At 39.1% G+C, this 20,065-nt stretch overlaps 3 protein-coding genes across 4 annotated transcripts; 1 reads left to right on the top strand and 2 right to left on the bottom strand.

Annotated features, from left to right (window-relative positions):
- Nucleotides 1-4,314: 4,314 nt before the first annotated feature.
- On the bottom strand, nt 4,315-5,877 carry LOC129724125 (uncharacterized). The gene is made up of 2 exons (XM_055678766.1): nt 4,835-5,877; nt 4,315-4,746 (listed from the first exon to the last, which is right to left on the bottom strand). The coding sequence occupies exons 1-2, from the start codon at nt 5,741-5,743 to the stop codon at nt 4,588-4,590; spliced, it is 1,068 nt and encodes a 355-aa protein (XP_055534741.1). The 5' UTR covers nt 5,744-5,877; the 3' UTR covers nt 4,315-4,587.
- Nucleotides 5,878-6,752: 875 nt separating this feature from the next.
- On the top strand, nt 6,753-8,063 carry LOC129724690 (uncharacterized). The gene is made up of 2 exons (XM_055679795.1): nt 6,753-7,568; nt 7,657-8,063. The coding sequence occupies exons 1-2, from the start codon at nt 6,780-6,782 to the stop codon at nt 7,813-7,815; spliced, it is 948 nt and encodes a 315-aa protein (XP_055535770.1). The 5' UTR covers nt 6,753-6,779; the 3' UTR covers nt 7,816-8,063.
- A 10,555-nt stretch (nt 8,064-18,618) lies between these two features.
- On the bottom strand, nt 18,619-19,893 carry LOC129724927 (uncharacterized). 2 transcript variants are annotated; one of them, XR_008727985.1, is made up of 4 exons: nt 19,596-19,893; nt 19,034-19,432; nt 18,818-18,978; nt 18,619-18,737 (listed from the first exon to the last, which is right to left on the bottom strand). XR_008727985.1 is itself a non-coding variant. In XM_055680211.1 (3 exons), exons 1-2 carry the CDS (start codon nt 19,833-19,835, stop codon nt 19,103-19,105), a joined length of 570 nt encoding a protein of 189 aa, XP_055536186.1. In that variant the 5' UTR covers nt 19,836-19,893; the 3' UTR covers nt 18,619-18,737; nt 18,818-19,102. The 2 variants fall into 2 exon arrangements, 1 of the variants encoding a protein (XP_055536186.1); XM_055680211.1 differs by having other exon boundaries at nt 18,818-19,432.
- Between the last annotated feature and the right edge of the window lie 172 nt (nt 19,894-20,065).

Here is a 20,065-nt window from a genome sequence, read left to right as displayed (position 1 = left end):
TTGCCAGGTTAGGGATTCCATCCGGTCCCGGTGCTTAGCTCATCTTGAGGGAGTTGGCAATCACGATGAGTTCTTCTTGCGTTCTCCCTCGATATCGACACTGCTGTCGTCGCTCACGGATTGGATGTTCGGCAGGTTCACCGAACATCCCTGGTGTGTGTCTGAAATACTGAAACGTCGGACGTGAGACACGACTGCCGGAGGCCAAGGACTAGCATCGCTGGTGATCGCTCTGCAGGAGCCAGCGCGCCTTTGGTCTTGGCCATTACGATCTTATAGGCATTACCCCACGGGTTCGTATTGGCACTTGCAGACAACCTATCGAAGCAGGCCCCCTTGCTTGCCTAAATCGCACTCTTTAGCGCCGATCTTGCAGAACCGAATGCTGCGCGGCGCTCAATCCTCTGTTCGTCTGTTCTCGCACGCTGCATCCTCCGTCTTGCGAGGAAGCACGAACTGCGGAGGTCCGCTATCGCATCGTTCCACCAGTAAGGCGGTGGCTTCCGATTCCTAGGTTGGCGGATCCTAGGCATGTTGGCGTCGCCCGCCCGCGTTAGTATGGCAACTAGTTGGTCAGCAGTCGAGTGGAGCCAACTGCTTCCATTGCACTCTCTTCCCATTGGTTCTCCGAATACCTCGGCATCGAAATGCGATGTCTTCCAGCCGCGGACGGTATGACTGTTGGTTCTACCCGTCATTTGCCGCCTCGCGTTGTTTTCTACACTGTAGCAAACCGACTGGTGATCGCTATTGGTGTAGCCATCGTCTGCCCTCCAGTTTGGGATCAGTCCTGGGCTGGAGAACGTCACATTGATGATCGACTCGGCACCATTTCTGCTAAATGTACAAAAGCGTTGAAAGCACCCGCCACCACCAACGGCGTTAGGTCCGTTAGTTCCATGGATAGCTGGTCGACCAACTGAATGATCCTTTCGGTAGACCAACGGGGCGGAGCATAGAAACTGCAGTAGAACACTCCGTTCGCCTTGGAAACCGCGTACCCTTCGTTTGAGGTGGAAACAACCTTCTGAATCGGGAACCTGCTTGTCGTCCATACGGCCGCCATACTGGACTTATCCGCAACCCAGTTACCGTTTCCGGGAGGAATGCATTGTGGGATTTTCAAATAAATCTTTTTACTAATTGTTAATGTCTTGAAATATAACCCTTGGAATGTGAAAAAACTATTTCGGAAGTTATTTCATAAAATGGTGGTTGAAATACGTGCTTTACAATAAGTATTTCGTCGTTTTTATATCACTTTTTTGTATTTTACGGCCTTCAAAAGGGCATTACTCAAAAATGTACCTTACGATGATTTTGAAAGTTTAACCATTGATTCTGAACGTCATAATGAATCGTATGGTGTACTCAGAATCTTTAGTGCATTTTTTTATAATAACGGTCTATGGGAGCACCGTGGTCTGTGTATAGTAACATCTAATGCCAAGTCAAAATTTCCTTCACTGTTGTGCAAGTAGTATGTACCTATTCCAAATATGCCAAATGAAACATCTACATTTTGTATCTACCGTTCAGTACAAACCAGAAAAAATATAGTGTATCACAGCCACAGTAGTCCTTCGAACCAAACAACAGCATCAGAGTTTATCTAACATCGTGACTGTCTATCATCACCTCCAACAGCAGCATCCGGTATAAGATTGCTTTGTTCTTTGAAGTGCTGCTCCGCTTTGAGTAACTTGTACTTGTAGGTACCCCTTCACCCACGCTAACCAACGATTCCGTGTTGCATTATCAAACCCGGAATGAAGCAACTTCCACTAGCCTAACCAGGCTCTTGTATTTCAAATTTTGTCATCAAATGGGGCCGCAATTCAGAAGCCGGCATATCATCATCACCGTTATTGTCAGGGAAAACTTTTGATCGGAATTTTCTTTCTTCTCGACACGATGCGCCTATATATAGGCACAAGCAGAGTTATTGTCGTATTTTCGCAATTCGATCTGAGAAGTAAGGTCATTCGTGTGTTATGTAGGGTTGATGAGGGGAAAATTCTGGTGAATCAATTACCTTATAGATATAAATTCCAAGATTTGAAGTCCGTGAAATGCTATTCTTCTTAAGAAAAATTCAGCGAAACCATTTCGGAAAATTCTTCTTGAGATAACCAGTCCTGCCTGCATTAAATGCTCGTATCAACACTGGAAACGTTTTCATCGGTGTGTCCTTCGAGCACACTCCCACCAGCTTCTGAAAAAGCATCACCTGACGGTTGGTTTGTCGTGCAGCCTCTTTATCTTGACAACTGGTTTTTATCTTCTTTTGTCAAAATATTCACGGAGAAATGAACGCGTGTCATACATGCGCAGGTGTGTCACGTGTGCCTACCACCCGCAGCGGATGACCCTAGAGCCTGTTGCAACCATCTTGCCTGTCAGCCCCGCTGTTGTCAGGGAAATTGTGTGACATTCAACAGGCATTTAACGGACCAGTCTTTCCACTGCGAAGCAACCTGTAAAGGAGAACCTTGTCATGTTGTCTGCCGGTTGTCTATCATGGAAAATTTCCTGCACGGTCGTCACAGCACAACAACAAAAGAAAAACTGAACAGCAGGAAAACCGGGTGAGTGCGAGACTGTGATAGAGTAGAACAGGAGGGGGGTGAAAAATCTCGTCAACCGATTTCTTCTCAGTTTGCTTCATAACATGCGATCCGAAAGGTCTTGTCTGATGGCAGTTGTTCATCAGCAGACAGAAGACTGAATATAGTCACTTAGTGTTTGGGATCGCAATAAATTTTGCAGAATGGCTGGTTTTTATGCTCTTGTGACGGCTACGGAGGAGCTGATTATCAATAAATTAAAAACTGGTGCGGAAATTCCCAGGAGTTTTTTGCTTCTTTGCTTGCGGCAGATGATTCTAATTCAATTAGGTTAAGAGGCATGACACACATTTGAGTTAATCCACGCCAAATTCTCGATCGAGCATTTTTGAGTCGCTTAGAGAACTGAGTACTATATACCAGTGGGGAATTTTTTTTAACTGAAGAATAATTATGTTAAAAAAACGTATACACATGACTTAAACATTGTAGCTCAATCCAAAAACGAGCTGTATGAAACTTTAACTGCTTTGTTGAAAAATATATAATAAATATTTTTTTGACTGAGTAATACTAGATTTTTCACACACAAAAAATTAACGAAAAATTTGACATGATTTTTTGAATGATATATTGTTATTTCTCTATATCTTATTTTTTAAACTGTGTTTCAGCCAAATTCCTGATCCAGAATGATTAGGATAAAATTAAAAAAATGCATGAGTTTACTTTTTCAAAATTATTCTTGTGTCTATAATGTTTTCTAACCCAAATACGTGTGAACCGTTTAATTTCAGGTCACTTTGGCTTGTTACACTCTTCTGCGCTATTTATGTTGCATCATCAAGAACATGCTAATTTTAGAGGTCACTGCCATTCATAGCTCAGCAGAATAAAAATTTGAACGAGGCGCCACTAAACATGTGTAAGCTTTTTCCTATGAGAAACGACTAGTAAAGAAGCATATTTCGGGAAATTAAAAAGGCCGTCACTTGAAACTGGTCCTAATTAAAGTCGCTATGGACCATTAGAAGGAAATTAATTGAAATTTGCCCACAGACAAATGTTTACCATCTGTAGTTGAAACTAATGATGACGAAGTTCTTGCCGTTTTTAGTGATCACAAAACGGTATTCAGATGACCCGAATGCGGAATGACATTCCTTAGAGCAACAGCTTGTCGGAAAATAGTTTTGCTGAGTACCGAGTCTTCAACAAAAGCCGGAACGGAATTACTTTGATTTTAATTAAAATTATCGTCACAGAAGGTTGCAGCTGCACACGGGGCGTGAAAATCTAGAAAATCTTCCCGTGATTCTTATGATGATTAAACTTCAGAGCTGTTTACTCTCGCTTTTGCTTTTCTTCAGTTCACTTTCAACGACCGCCCCTCTCTAGCAATGACAAAGGTTGACCGAAAAATTAATTCGAAGTCACCAAGATGTCAAGCTGGCTGAAAATGTTGAAAAAAGAGAGCCGAACTGCTTGGGGAAACTCCGTTTTGTGCTCCACATAATCTTTTCGGGTTTCAATTGATTTTTTTCGGTGAGATTTATTAAAACAAAACAACTAAATAGTTTACGTTTCAGCTTACTAATTTTTCAGCCATCCTCAGAACTTTAATTATACGAAAAAAAAAAAAATACAAATTAAAATAATGTCACATATTCTTCGAAATATCACATATGTTACAAGACTTACAATCTATTTTTTTTTTTTTTTTTTTTTTTTCGTGTGCATCACCGTGTGGATCCCTCTAACTTCTATCCATTCTCATTTTGCGCGCGTTGTCGATCAGCAGGTTGATTTTTGTTCTCGTACACCTCTCTGAGTTTTTTAACCATGCCAATGTATGTATTGGAGAACCCCAGTGCATCGCGTTGTAGATTCACTGATCTGTTCCCGCTCAGTTTAATGTGGAGAGCCTCCGCCGATATTCTGCTTTGCTCTCTGGTAATCTGCTCTAGTATTCGAGTGCGGGAGAAATCGAACTCGTGTCCGTTCTCTATTGCGTGTTGCGCTAAGCCTGTTGTAGTTGTTTGTCTCCGTACGTCATATCGATGTTGGGCGAGGCGCTTTTCCAGCGTTTGTGAAGTTTGCCCCACGTATTCCTTATCTGGACATGCTCCACATGGTACGCTATATACCAAGTTAGTTTTTTGCATTTTTGGTATGTTGTCTTTAAGTTTTGAGAAAACAGTGTTCTTAACTTGGTCCCGAGGTTTGTGCGACGCGATGATGTTATGTTTGCGTAGTACTTTACCCACCTTCTCGCTCAGACATGGGATATACGGTAACGATACATATTTAGTTCTCTCTCTGGTCTCCCGCCTATCTTCGAGAGTATTGTACGCTGCATGGACTCGTTGTTTGAGTATTCGCTGTAGGAAATGTGTCGGGTAGTTGTTCAGCAGTAGTATCGATTTAGCTTTTTGTATGCTTACAACTCTGCTCTCGACGTCCGTCAGTTTAATTGCTCGGTCGAAAAGTGCGATTGCAGAGTTTTTCTTGTGGGCATATGGGCTTTCCGATGTGAAGTCTAGGTACCGACCTTTTTCGTGTTTCGGAAACCACATTTTCGTTATTTTTGCTTCTGTCCTTGTTAGTGTTATGTCCAAAAACCTCAGTGAACCGGATTGTTCCTTCTCCACCGTGAATTTGAGTGACATTTCCATCGTGTTAAATTCACGTACAACGGCATCAATTTCGTCTTCTTTCCCTATCACGAAGCAGTCATCAACGTATCGTTTGTAAGTTGTCAACGAGATTCCCTTGTGATGTAGTTTTGCCATGCATTCTTGTTCCAGTTTTTCCATAACGATATTTGCAACTACAGGTGATAAAGGTGAGCCCATTGGGACGCCAAAACATTGGTTGTAGACCTTCTCTTCGTAGTGGAAAAACGACGCACTTAGTACCGTTTGCATCGCCTTTTTGAAGCTGTCCCATGGAACGGTTGTGTAATTACGCAACTGGTGCCATTTCTCTTCAATATATTCATATACTTTGTGCACAGGTACGTTTGTATAAAGAGAAACAACATCTAGAGAGTACATCACGCATCCCTCCGGTACTTCTATATTCGAAATTTCTTCCGCAAAATCAAAACTGTTCCGAATATGGTACTGTGTTTTCCCCACAAGGTTTTCGAGAATCCCCGCCATGTATTGGGCCATCTTATAAGTGGCAGATCCCACTGTTGATACCACTGGTCTGAGCGGACGGTTCTCTTTGTGTAGTTTCGGTAGGCCGTAGATACGTGGTGGATAGGAATGAAACGTTTTTAGTTTGTTTTTGATGTACGTCTCTATATGCCCTTCTACCCACCATTCCTCTACAATGTCGTTCAGTTTCTTTAGTGTTTTATTCGATGGATTACTTTTCAGTAGTGTGTATGTGGCAGCATCGCTTACTAGCTCCGTCATTTTTTGTCGATATTCGTCTGTCGTCATCACCACAGTTTTGTTTCCCTTATCCGCTCTGGTTATGCAGATCTCGGGGTGTTGTTTCAGAAAGCGTTGGCTGTGCATTATGTCCTGATGTATCCAGTTATTTTCTTTTGTGCGTGGTTGTTTCTGATAGTTGATGTAGTTTGAAACCATGGTTGAGACATCTGACCTTATTTCGTCCGCTTCTGGAATGGTTTTGATCGCTGTTTCTACATCTGCCACGAATTGAACGTACGGTATGGTTGTCTTATTCTGTATGTTGAAGTTCGGTCCTAGACGTAGTGTTCTTTCCAGGTAATCTGGTAGCTCCGTTCCCGTTGTGTTTTCCACCCATTCCGGGTGCTGTTGAATTGCTTGAACTTTCCCGTTTTTTAGTTGATTCAACTTTCGTATTTCCGTACTTTTTGATTTTTGGTACGTATTGGCGGCTCTTTTTTCCACCATTTCGTGGGCTTTGCTCCAGTCCCCTTCAGCCATTGTACTACGTGTTTTGTGGGTAGACGGGCATATAGAGACGTACATCAAAAACAAACTAAAAACGTTTCATTCCTATCCACCACGTATCTACGGCCTACCGAAACTACACAAAGAGAACCGTCCGCTCAGACCAGTGGTATCAACAGTGGGATCTGCCACTTATAAGATGGCCCAATACATGGCGGGGATTCTCGAAAACCTTATGGGGAAAACACAGTACCATATTCGGAACAGTTTTGATTTTGCGGAAGAAATTTCGAATATAGAAGTACCGGAGGGATGCGTGATGTACTCTCTAGATGTTGTTTCTCTTTATACAAACGTACCTGTGCACAAAGTATATGAATATATTGAAGAGAAATGGCACCAGTTGCGTAATTACACAACCGTTCCATGGGACAGCTTCAAAAAGGCGATGCAAACGGTACTAAGTGCGTCGTTTTTCCACTACGAAGAGAAGGTCTACAACCAATGTTTTGGCGTCCCAATGGGCTCACCTTTATCACCTGTAGTTGCAAATATCGTTATGGAAAAACTGGAACAAGAATGCATGGCAAAACTACATCACAAGGGAATCTCGTTGACAACTTACAAACGATACGTTGATGACTGCTTCGTGATAGGGAAAGAAGACGAAATTGATGCCGTTGTACGTGAATTTAACACGATGGAAATGTCACTCAAATTCACGGTGGAGAAGGAACAATCCGGTTCACTGAGGTTTTTGGACATAACACTAACAAGGACAGAAGCAAAAATAACGAAAATGTGGTTTCCGAAACACGAAAAAGGTCGGTACCTAGACTTCACATCGGAAAGCCCATATGCCCACAAGAAAAACTCTGCAATCGCACTTTTCGACCGAGCAATTAAACTGACGGACGTCGAGAGCAGAGTTGTAAGCATACAAAAAGCTAAATCGATACTACTGCTGAACAACTACCCGACACATTTCCTACAGCGAATACTCAAACAACGAGTCCATGCAGCGTACAATACTCTCGAAGATAGGCGGGAGACCAGAGAGAGAACTAAATATGTATCGTTACCGTATATCCCATGTCTGAGCGAGAAGGTGGGTAAAGTACTACGCAAACATAACATCATCGCGTCGCACAAACCTCGGGACCAAGTTAAGAACACTGTTTTCTCAAAACTTAAAGACAACATACCAAAAATGCAAAAAACTAACTTGGTATATAGCGTACCATGTGGAGCATGTCCAGATAAGGAATACGTGGGGCAAACTTCACAAACGCTGGAAAAGCGCCTCGCCCAACATCGATATGACGTACGGAGACAAACAACTACAACAGGCTTAGCGCAACACGCAATAGAGAACGGACACGAGTTCGATTTCTCCCGCACTCGAATACTAGAGCAGATTACCAGAGAGCAAAGCAGAATATCGGCGGAGGCTCTCCACATTAAACTGAGCGGGAACAGATCAGTGAATCTACAACGCGATGCACTGGGGTTCTCCAATACATACATTGGCATGGTTAAAAAACTCAGAGAGGTGTACGAGAACAAAAATCAACCTGCTGATCGACAACGCGCGCAAAATGAGAATGGATAGAAGTTAGAGAGATCCACACGGTGATGCACACGAAAAAAAAAAAAAAAATAGTTTGTAAGTCTTGTAACATTTGTGATATTTCGAAGAATATGTGACATTATTTTAATTTGTATTTTTTTTTTTCGTATAATTAAAGTTCTGAGGATGGCTGAAAAATTAGTAAGCTGAAACGTAAACTATTTAGTTGTTTTGTTTTAATAAATCTCACCGAAAAAAATCAATTGAAACCCGAAAAGATTAAAGTTACGGTGATTCGAACCCGGAGAACGCTCCACATAATCATACGATTGAACTTGATTCACCATCCGTTATCCCATTGTCGTGAGTTGAAAAATATCAAATTTCGCTGATATGATTTTATTTACGGGAGCACATTATAAGTCGCTATTATTTGAATAAGAAATACGTTAATCTATTTAGAACGAAAAGTAAAATATAAACACACTCTTTCAAATAAGTCCAATCGTTCCATTAGTTTCATAGTATGGATTACGCTCCATAACAGAATCCCCTCCAACCGAAAATCCTGCGCATGGTTATGAATTCATCATCGCCAGCTATTGACATCATCATCAGCAGTTGGAGCTGTGCATCACCCAATGCTTGCTGAATGACTTCACTCGAATGACCTAGAATCACTCGAATGCCCGGAGTAGCACTAAAAATTATAGTCACGCACCCGTAAATCATTGTTCACTTGAAAATGACAACCAATCGATCGATCAGAGTAGATCGAGTATCGAACGTTACATTTATTGCTGCGTTGCATTCTGTACACGTGCTCGCAAACTCCCGGAGCCAAAATAAATATGAAACTTTTATAATGAATAACGATCTAATCTGAATGTCAAAACAATATCGGAGCCGCGACAATTTAGTGACGGTAATTTAGTGACGGCAATTTGGCTCCTCTTCTATATGGTGTACATTTAGGATACGTATAAGTTGCCCCAAGCTATTAGGAAATATTTGATTTCTGACGATGCCTAATAAGTGTGACACAGAGCGGTACTTTGCATATCGAGCGAATGGAGAATTGGCGCCACTTTGAAAAATCAGTTGAATCTATTTTAGTACGTGGAATTTTGAATAATTGCCATATTCCTGCTCTATTGAATATGGAAGCAGCGAGGAGAGCATGCTAAATGGTTAATAAATACGTCTGCAAGTATATGGCTTAGATCATAAATCGATTCATCATACTTAGCAGGAATTAGGCAGCGTGATAATAGCAATAGGCGCTTAACATTAATTACGGCGTATGCCGTGACAAACATGAATGATGAATCATTGCAAATCGGATGATGACCTTGGCGATATTATTAGACTTGATCCAAATTGGCGTTGTGAATTAGTTTAATTAATGTAGATTTTCTAATACCAAGTGTAAAATAATACGTTGATATGTAGTCTTGCGAATACAGGCGGTTTTATTATAAATCAAAAGAAAAAAATTGAAATAATCACCTCTGGTTTACTTTGCCACAATGCAGTTCTTTTTTTCATTCAACAACAGTCTAAACAGGTGAAAATTTACACAGCAATAACTCTTTACTGATCTGAGGCATTTTTTCATTTTGCAAAGTTTTATCGACATCTTCGTTATTTTCTTTTATATCATTATACTAGGTGACCCGGCAAACTTCATCCCGCCCATTTTAGTGTTTAAATAAATAATTTCAAACATTCCAAATTCATTGATTCCTTGCGATTTGCTAATAGTAAGCAAATGCACGACGAATCGGCCATAGAATATGATCAAAGTCAAAGGACAAATAGTTTGAAATGATTGGTTTAATCGGAATGTAGTCGATTTTAGCTACTGTGAATCACATTGGGTGGAAATCGGCCATTTTCGGCTGTTGTCTAGAAAAACAGCAGTTGTCATATTACAATTCAAAATGTTGTCTGAGATCGATTAGAGGTTTCAGTGCATCATTACGATTCCGGAAATACCCGTAATGCATGGTATTCGGTCATTTTCCGCTGTTTTTCAGAAACCGGAAGTCGCCATCTTGGATTTCAAAATGGCATTTGGAGACATTTTCTGACCTCTGAGCGTCATTCTGATTCCGGAAACAACCATCTTAGGAACCGGAAGATTCCATCTTAAATTAAAAAACGGCTCCTGTGCATTAACCCGACAATTTTAGGCTGTTTTCCGAAAAACTTGGTTGAAATATCTGTTTATTTGGTATGGGATACCTCCCACCCCTTCTAGAGTACGGAGGAGTGTAAAACAACCATAGAAATTTGTGTTTGATTTGTATGAGAGCCCCCCCAACCCGAAGTGGAAGGGGTGTCGAACCACCATGAAAATATTTTCTGCTCCCATGAACCTCCACATGCCAAATATGGTTCCATTTACTTGATTAGTTCTTGATTTGTGAAGAACTTGATGAGTTCTCAGATTGTTAGTTCTTAGATAGTTCTTAGATCGTAGATTGAGTTGTGAAGAATTATAAGTTTCATTTGTATAAGCCCTCTCTTCCAGAAGAGTGAGAGGTGTCAAACCATTATGGACACATTTGTTACCCCCAGAAACATCCACATGCCAAACTTGGTTCCATTTACTTGGTTAGTTCTCGAGATGTGCAGAAATTTGTGTTTCATTTGTTTGGGACCCCTCCCTTCCAGAAGACGGAGGGGTCTCGAACTATCTTAATCAGTTTTTTCGCTCCCTGAAACCCGTATACACAAAATTTCACGCCGATCGGTTCAGTAGTTTCCAAGCCTGACAAGCCTGTCCAGACAGACAGACAGAGCTGCATTTTTATATGTTCAGATAGATTATATTATATCATTAGAGCATCTTCAGCGGTGGTCCAAATCGTTGTTTTGTTCTATTTTTTTGGAACAAACTCAAATTCACTGCTCCACCGGTGGTGTAAATTTTGTTTTATACCAGATCTAAATTGAAAAAATTTGGAACTGGTGTACGTTTTGGTCTATTTTTGTCACTTTTTGGAACAAGAAATAGATCGTTCTAAAACCCTTTGTACGCTACCAATAGGTGGGTAAAATGTCATATTTTAATTGAATACCTCATTTTTAGCTATTATTAGCTATAGAAATAAACAAAACAAAGATTTTTCATGACAATTCACAATATGTTTTTGTGGTTTTTCTGAAGAAGAAAAAGAACAGGTTTGTCGTTTTTGGCTTCAAGGAAACCGACCAGCAAAAGGGAGAATTCTGGAAGACCATAACCGCATGTTTAACTACTTGTTTTGCAACCATCAGCCACCAGGATGACAAATATGTTGGCTATTCGTTAATCGCCTGAATTGTAGTGGGACTAGAGGAGACCTCAAGAGGCCAGAAAAATGTTCCTCGAAGACACTGAACTGAAAACGTTCACAATGCGGGCTTGTTTCAATATCTTCGAAACCACACCCAAGTTTTAAGAACTGCAAGATTTTGAAAGATTGATGAGACGAAAACGGAAGATGAACATCTTCGCGATCAAATATTTTTCGCTATCCTCCGATACTAATCCATCCTGAGAAATGTCACTGACGCTTGGGTCAAACCGTCAAATATATAAAGTCTTTAGGATATAAAGTGTCTTGCCAAAGTAATCGTTTAATGTGCGTAGAAATTATCGAATTTCCGTTTGTTAAATATTGAGTGCTTTTCATTATAACAAGTCTCATAAACTGATAACATGGGGTATTGAATTGTTGACAGCGTGACAGATGTCAGCGGTTCTAAAACAACGAGATATACAACACCGGTGCGGAGAACGGAAAGTTGGTCTATATTAATTGGTTTTATTCAGGTTTCGCTGGTGTAAATCTAGTATAAAGTTGTTTCAAAAATAGACCACCGCTGAAGATGCCCTTATATTATATCATCTAAACATATAAAAATGCAGCTCTGTCTGTCTGTCTGTTCCATATAGGCTTGGAAACTAATGAACCGATCGGCGTGAAATTTTGTATATAGGGGTTTTAGGGGCCGAGAAAGGTGACTAAGATAGTTTGAAACCCCTCCCTCTTCTGGAAGGGAGGGGTCCCATACAAATGAAATACAAATTCATGCACATCTCGAAAACTTACCAAGCAAATGGAACCAAATTTGGCAGGTGGATGTTTTTAGGGATAACAAATATATCCATAATGGTGTGACAACCCACCCTCTACTAAAAGGGAGGGGTCTCATACAAATGAAACACAAATTTCACGCAGCTCAAGAACCAATCAAGAAAATACAACCAAATTTGGTATTAGAATGTTTTAGAAGTAACAAATATGTCCATAATGGTTTGATACCCCTCCCTTTTCTAGAAGGGAGGGGTCCCATACAAATGAAACACAAATTCATCCATATCTCGAAAACTAACCAAGCAAAGGAAACCAAATTTGGCAGGTGGATGTTTTTAGGGGTAACAAATATATATATTTGACACCCATGGTCCCATACAGAAAAACACAAATTTCGCACAGCTTGAAAACCAATCCACCAAATAGAACCAAATTTGGCATGTAAATGGTTTTAGAGGTAACAAATAAGACTAAATTGGTTCGACACCTCTCCCTCTTATGCGAGGGAGCGGTTCCAAACAAGTGAAACACAAATTTCTGCACATCTCGAAAACTAACCAAACTCGGCTGGAGAATAGTTTTAGGGGTAACAAAGATGTCTATAATGTTTCGACACCCCTTCTTCTTCTGAAAGGAGGGGTTCCACAGAAATTTCTGGACATCTCGAGAAATAATCAAGCAAATGGAACCAAATTTGATATGTTGAAGTTTTTGAGAGCAAGAAAAATTTTCGACTCCAGACGCCGTTGTTAAATTTAAGATGGAAACTTCCGGTTTCTATCCGAAAATTGTCTCCAAATGCCATTTCGAACTCCAAAATGGTGACTTCCGGTTTCTGGGTATTTCCGGGATTGTTATGATGCACTAAAGCCACAAATCGACCTCAGACAACATTATGAATTGTAAGATGACGACTTCCGGTGAATGGGAAACTGCCGAAAATGAACAATTACCACCCAATATGGGTGTTTCTTCAACCAGAATGACTATCAGAGGCCAGAAATTGTCTCCAAATACCAGTTTGAAATCCAAGATGGCGACTTCTTAAAAACAGCCAGAAAAACAGCCGATTTCCATCCAATATGAGATGCTTCGATACCAGAATGATACACAGGAGCTAGAATCGACCACATACATCATTTTGAATTCTAAGATGGTGACTTCCGGTTTCTGGAAAACAGCCGAAAATGACGAAATAACACCTATTATGGGTGTTTCATGAACCAGAATGACGCTCAGGGGCCAGAAATTGTCTCCAAATGCTATTTTTAAATCCAGGATGGTGACTTCCCGTTTCTGAAAATAGCCTAAAGTGACCGAATACCACCCAATATGAGCATTTCTTTAACCTGAATGATGCATGGAGCTAGAATCGACCTTAGATACCATTTTGAATTGTAAGATGGCAACTTCTGGAAAACAGCCGAATACTACTACATATGAATATTTCCGTAATCGAAATAATGTATAGAAGCCAAGCATTGACCCTGGAAACCATCTTGAATTCGAAGATGACCACTTTCAGTTTCTGAAAAACAACGAAAATAACTGAATACCACCCAATATGAGTATTTCCGGAATAGAGGTGATGTACTAAAGGCAAAAGTCGAGGATGTTGTCATTCCGATAAAACCAATCATTTCAAACGATAAAAACAAATTGTAAGAAATCAATGAATTTGGAATGTTGAAAATTAATACACTGAACACAAAAATAGGCGGGACGAAGTTTGCCGGGTCAGCTAGTATAATATAATCAGATAGCAACGCTGTCCGTATGTCAGAAGTGAATTCAAGAACGGATTAGCGGATCATCGTGATAATTTGTATGTACACGCAAAACTTGGGTGGTGCGGAACCACATCAATATTGTGTAAAGTTAGATCATCTCCTGTGTAATTTCGAAACCAGTGCAACGAATGTGTTTTGTTCACAACGCGTTCGATGCTCTAGCGTATTTTGAATGTATTTAGCAACTCCAAACCACTACAATTGAGAGGTTTCAACCGGTGTTGGTATCATCATGATGATTTGTATCGGTGTTGGTAATGTTTTTTCAAACGGCTGCTCTCGTGTAGCGAAACAGTGTAACCAGCAATCAATACTAATAATTCAGGTACTGATAAGCCAAATCAAAATATCCTGATCAATTAATTTTCATGAATCAACATTCATTCAAATTCATGAATCATGAATTTGAAAACAACATTGAATGCGGAACAATAAAAAAGACATTCTGTGTGTTCAAAACATTTTGCACATAACTATGATTTTACTGGTTCTATTCATATGCGTTTGGTTCCATTGACTGACACCAGCGAAACTAAACTTAATGGCAACTTTGAATGTACAAAACTCCAAGGGAACTGTCAAATCAGCAACTGAAGTCAACTTAAAGTACAAGGTATTATACTCGCTACAATGTTCCTGTGTTTATAAGAAAAAGATAAAAGCAAGCAGTTATGATTTAAAAGTCATCCTAATGCAATTTTCTTCTTTACTTTTTACATGAGGTATTAAGTAAATCTTGTACGTTGGTTTACTGTACAAATTCGTCCGAGATATAAATTATGACCGGATAATTTTTAAACAATTTAGGAAGTAAGAAATTTGTTTAAACATTTTAGTGCTGGTGGTTCTTCATTTTCGATTTATACATTTTTTCGCAACTTTGAAAACAAGTTCATCAATTTCATTGTTGAGAAAAATACTATTTTTTGGAAGAATTTGATTTTTATAATGTATATTCTGACACATAGAGTCTAAGCAAGGGTTGGCATATATTTTCTAATGAAGTATAACAAATCATGACAGCTACGCTGAACAGGGACTGCCCAACATACTATATAGACATTATGGATTTTGGTGGAAATTATCGGAATATAAACTTGTACAACGAGATTCTTGAGCACTAACTATATTTCAAATAATACACATCTTTTATACAAGCGTAAGTGCTCCAGCGGTTCTCAACCTGGGGTACACGTACCCCTGGGGGTACTCGAAAGCCTTCAGGGGGTACGCGAAAGAAAAATCAGTAATGGCGGACAAAGCAACTTGTTGTTCAATTTTGCTCCTAAAGCATGACTTTAGCAGTCAAACAAACTATAGTTCAATTTAAAACCTGAACTAGAATACCACAATATAATTTACCACTGCTCTCTCCCACTTTGCGAGAACATTCCAAGCCAGAGGGTACAATCGATATAAAAAATATCGCCAAGGGGTACGCGGACAAAAACAGGTTGAGAACCGCTGAACTATGCCTATCTACAATAGAAAACAAATGTGAACCAATGTACATGCCTACCTACAAAACGGTTAACCTTCTTGACTCTGCGTATCTACAATGGGGCTTATTACGGGAGTCACTTCACGGTGAGATGACAACCGTAATAAGCACGGTGAAAGTGATTCCCATTTGATTTGCACGCGTCTTTTTTCACCGTGAGATTTTTTCACTTCGTTCTCACCGTGAGGTGACATCTGTAATAAGCCCCAATATAAAGAGAAGATTCACCAAACTACAGTTAGAAAAAAGGGATGTAAAAGAACGCGAAAGATTTTTCCAACAGGTCAAAATTAGTATTATCGGCCTTCCATTACACATGCCTGTTCAACTTTTATTTAGGGGGTCACAAAAATTAAACAAAGCCGGTTTAACATTTTATTATTCCGCTGTCTACGATAACAATGCGTTCGAAGACGCGTCGCTCTTTTTTGAACTTATCATAGAAATTCTACAGATGCTACTAATCTAGTGCCTGCATGAAAGGTAGTTTAAAGGATAAAATTTCGAAGCCATTTCTGATTAAGGAAAGTTATACAAACATTGAACAACTATTTTTTATTATCCCGTATCGCCTTAAACAACAAGAAAGCTGAGAGTAGCGAATCAAACCTATGAAATCAGTCCATGCAAAAAGAAAGAAAAAAATCAAATTATTCATTCAAATTTTGGTTGGCATATTAAGGGATAACAATGCGTCCTGTGACGATTAGAGTAAAACCATCTCTGGTTCCCCGGCACAACCAGTCAAAAAGTAGAAACAACAACCAGTTGAATTTGTGATCTTTTATTCTCCCGTAGAAAGATCATTCTGTTTCATAACCCATATAATGTTACTGTTTCCAAAATGTTTAGACACTAAGCCATCCTAAAAATTCTTTTGTCTACATACCTGCATTTATATCAATTTATCGTTAAAAATTTAAAGTGACCAGACATGACACGTTTCGTGGGTCAATCCCACGTTTGGCAAAATGACTTGCTTAAAAAAAATGTCCTGGTTCATCTAAAGAGTTTCGCACTCGTTTCAAATGTCTCGCGTTTTAATAAAACTGTCCTTCTGTAAAGAACTGAACTAGCCGGCGGTTTCCAGTTGAAAACCATGTTAGCAGAAAAAAAAGTGAATATTGTAAAGTTTGAGCTTGGCTATTGACCTTTATCTTTGAATAAAATCATTTTGAAATGATTTCAACATTTTTAATTGATTCCCAGCGATGAAGTTTTGGTCAAAGCCACTTTCAAAACTCTCTACTCTAGGTATTTTCAAAACAATGCTAATAAAAAGTTCAAAGAGAAAAAACCTGCCTATCACTAGTGAAATAAAAGCAATGCAAAAGAAAATGAAAATAAATGAACTCAATTTGCGTACAAATTAGTTAAACACATCAAAGCAAACATTTCTGGTCGGAAAGCTGAATTGTAGCTCACATTCCCTTCGTAAATTACGTTTTGTTTAACAATTCAACTATCATCTTCACCAGAAGCGATCCGTGAATTTTAAGCCTACCTGTTAAACTACAGATTTGTTGAGTCATAATATGGTGAATAAATCACAGCTACTATCTGGTATCGAAAAAAATGTAATTAAAACGTATCATGCATGAAAAATCATACGCCTATGGACGATTAGTCGCTGATCTTTAGTGTTATATTATGTCAACCGGCTTTACAGCTTGCATGTAAACTTGATACACATCCTTCTGCTTCTGTTGATTAATAACCCTGTGTAGAAGCTTCTTCATCCAACGCAACGGTTTGGAACAGACGATTGTACTCGACATGCAGCCTGCAGATAGAGTTCTCCAGCCTGTAGCAATCCATTTTTCTTCAATCCGCGAAGTATCCAATATGAACATTATATTTAATCTCTTCGAAGGTAAAATCCTGCAATTCCTCGCCAAACTTCTCACTCGGTGCTTAGAAAAAACTGTTCACCTGTCCGGATAGGTCCGCTGTGACAAAAACTATGCAGTTTAACTGTGAAAATTTCGCAAACGTATCAATGTTGGCGATGTTTCTTAAATGTCGTCCACGTGAAGCGGAACGGTAGACCAGTAGTACTTAGTATCCTAATATTTTTCATCCTTCGGAGGTCGTTATTTAGGTGATCATTCTGAATTATACACTCTGTTCTCTAAACTCAATTCAAAACGCAAATATTTGTAGCACGAAAATAATACGATTTGTTCGCGAACGATTGCCAGATTGATTTGACGTTTCGTGTTTTTTGATTTGCATTTTGCCAGGGACAGGCTTGCCAGATCAACGGATTTGTCTCACTTCTACGGAAATCCCGCATAACGAATAACAATAAATGGATGATAGTTCGTATGGTTTAACGATAAATCATACAGTCTTGACTATATCCTGAACAAGTTATTACTTATGCGGGATACAGATTTACCCCAGAAGTGAATTAAAATCTGTTGAGCTATCAATATATCGTGCATACGCTAAAATAAAGTGAAATAGAAAGTTTTTCTTTCGTAAATGAAACTATTTCGAATGTTTTTTTTTTTCATTTATATTTTCATTTACATTAGTAAGAATAAGAATAAAATATCAAAAACTAACAACTGTCCTTGTTAATGTCCGTGAGGAACGCCAACACATTTGAGTCAATTCGTTCATCATCATAATGAAGGTTATAAAAATAAATTTGAATAAATTTCAAGACTGAATCACATTCTGATGCATATTTGAGGTAAAAAACTGCGTAAAATTTGAAAAGCATATCCACTGCGGCAATAATGCTTGTACACTTGAATTTTAGGTTGTCTAAAATAACTAAAAAACTATCTATGGTATTAAAATTAAGTCCTGCAGCAATGATATACGGTTGAATAGTACTACCCCTTGCTTTAGCGACCATGCGGCGTTCAGCCACCGTTTCTGCAACTTTAGCTTCGCTCTGTAATTTAAAAAGTTCAGAGTTAATGACGTTGTTCAGTATATATATTTTGATAGCACTCACTTCGATGTAAGTTACGAAACTATTTCGACAGTCGCGCAATGTAGGTTTGATTCTTTTTTGTCCTTTAGAAATGAAAAATTGACGCAATATCAATGGCAGTGAATAAAACGCTAGGAAACATTCGGTATCTGAATCAAAAGTTCAATTAGAAGATATCAATGATTGAAGAACTCTAAAATTTGTACCAAAGCTGCAGGTGCTTGCTAGAACCTCGGTCACAGTTCCCATCACCTCTTTGTCCTCATTCAAGAATGGATGATATTCCGAATACAAGCTCTTAATGCGTTTTACAAATTTCGGAACAAGTTCATAAAAGTTTTTCGCATCGGGGTGTATACGTTTAAAGTCAAAATCAATCTGAAAATGGAAACGATTGTAACTGTGTGTTTTCTGCGCAATATATATATTTACACGGATTTATTGCACAAACAACTTACCAAGGACAAGATGTCCTCATGCTGGCTGATTATCTCCCAGTCTCCAAATTCCAATTCCCCAATTAATGCTTCACGCCGTCGAAGAGCAAAGCTTGTGACCCAGGCATTATAAATTTCTTCGCTACGATTTATGCCTAAATCCTTGAGCAACAATTTAGCGGCTGAAAAATTTCTTATAACCGACCCATTTGCATCATAAATTTTAATTCTACTTACCAAGGCAAGCATTCTGATCGTATTCTTCCAAAAGCACCAATTCGTCAACTGGGGGCTGGTCGTAAGTATCTAATTCCGTTTTATTTCTGGGAAATCTTTTATCGGTTCTTTGTAAATATCGGTACCGACTATGAAGCAATCCACTGGCACCTTTCTTTTTGTACAAGGGACGTACCACGTTCTCAAGTCTTCTTTAGGCAGTTCTCTTTGTATTATTGCAGCCATTTCGGTGAATATTTCGCACGTAATGTGGCCTTTGCCAAAGCGAAAAAAATGCTCGACCATTGCTTCTTTTATCAGTCTTCTGCAGCTGGCAGTGTACGCTTTGTTTTCATTTTTGCGGTATATTTCCAAAAATTTCTGGCCAGCCTCGTACCGCTCGCAAATTTCAACGAGCGTCTGCAACAAAATATATTCAGTTATATATAATTACCATCATACACATGACATAAATGAGTGTAAAACCTTTTATAAAAAAAATATGAAAAATGCTGAATTTTCAAAATTTAGCTTGGCTTAACATTGCATGAAACATAAATAGTGATAACTATGATGGACTTACCTCTCGGGTATTCGGAGGTTTCTCCAAATCGGCCTGCGTAGCCTTATCCGCTGTTCGTTTTTTCAAAACATTGCAGAAGTCTATTCTGTCCCTCAGGATCGGGAGTAGAATGATCAATTCGTTTTTATTTTCAGCCAAATAGTTAAAGTCGTCCATTGTAATAGCTGCAGCGTCGAAAACAGCAATAAGGTGGTTTAATTTATGAAGGCACAAGAAATTTTTCGTTTTCTCGTCAGCCATTTTTCACTTGCAATTAATAGAAATACTCAGAGGGAGAGATAAACGGAGAGGAAAAAACTGAATATGGCAGCTGGGTTTCATAAGTTGAAGGTGCCAGATCACTTGACAAAGTTTAATGTTGACAGACTTTTTCGTTCGACTGGTGATGAAAACACAGAGGAAAAATAAACTGCATCGCAAAATGTTGTAAAAATCGAGAATGAGTTGAATTGAATTTGTATTTTGATTTT

Source organism: Wyeomyia smithii, chromosome 2 (genome assembly GCF_029784165.1).
Source record: "Wyeomyia smithii strain HCP4-BCI-WySm-NY-G18 chromosome 2, ASM2978416v1, whole genome shotgun sequence".
Taxonomy (NCBI): Eukaryota; Metazoa; Arthropoda; class Insecta; order Diptera; family Culicidae; genus Wyeomyia; species Wyeomyia smithii.
Note: the sequence above shows the minus strand (reverse complement) of the source record. Positions and strands in the feature narration are given on the sequence as shown.

What these genes read in the sequence shown, in the direction of transcription:
- LOC129724125 (XM_055678766.1), bottom strand. Translation starts at nt 5,743, where the DNA reads ATGGCCCAATACATGGCGGGGATTCTCGAAAACCTTGTGGGGAAAACA. An exon ending in TCCCATGTCTGAGCGAGAAG is followed by an intron (nt 4,747 to 4,834) that starts GTGGGTAAAGTA and finishes CAAAACTTAAAG; the next exon opens with ACAACATACCAAAAATGCAA.
- LOC129724690 (XM_055679795.1), top strand. Translation starts at nt 6,780, where the DNA reads ATGTACTCTCTAGATGTTGTTTCTCTTTATACAAACGTACCTGTGCAC. An exon ending in TCCCATGTCTGAGCGAGAAG is followed by an intron (nt 7,569 to 7,656) that starts GTGGGTAAAGTA and finishes CAAAACTTAAAG; the next exon opens with ACAACATACCAAAAATGCAA.
- LOC129724927 (XM_055680211.1), bottom strand. Translation starts at nt 19,835, where the DNA reads ATGGCTGACGAGAAAACGAAAAATTTCTTGTGCCTTCATAAATTAAAC. An exon ending in AACCTCCGAATACCCGAGAG is followed by an intron (nt 19,433 to 19,595) that starts GTAAGTCCATCA and finishes ATTTTGTTGCAG; the next exon opens with ACGCTCGTTGAAATTTGCGA.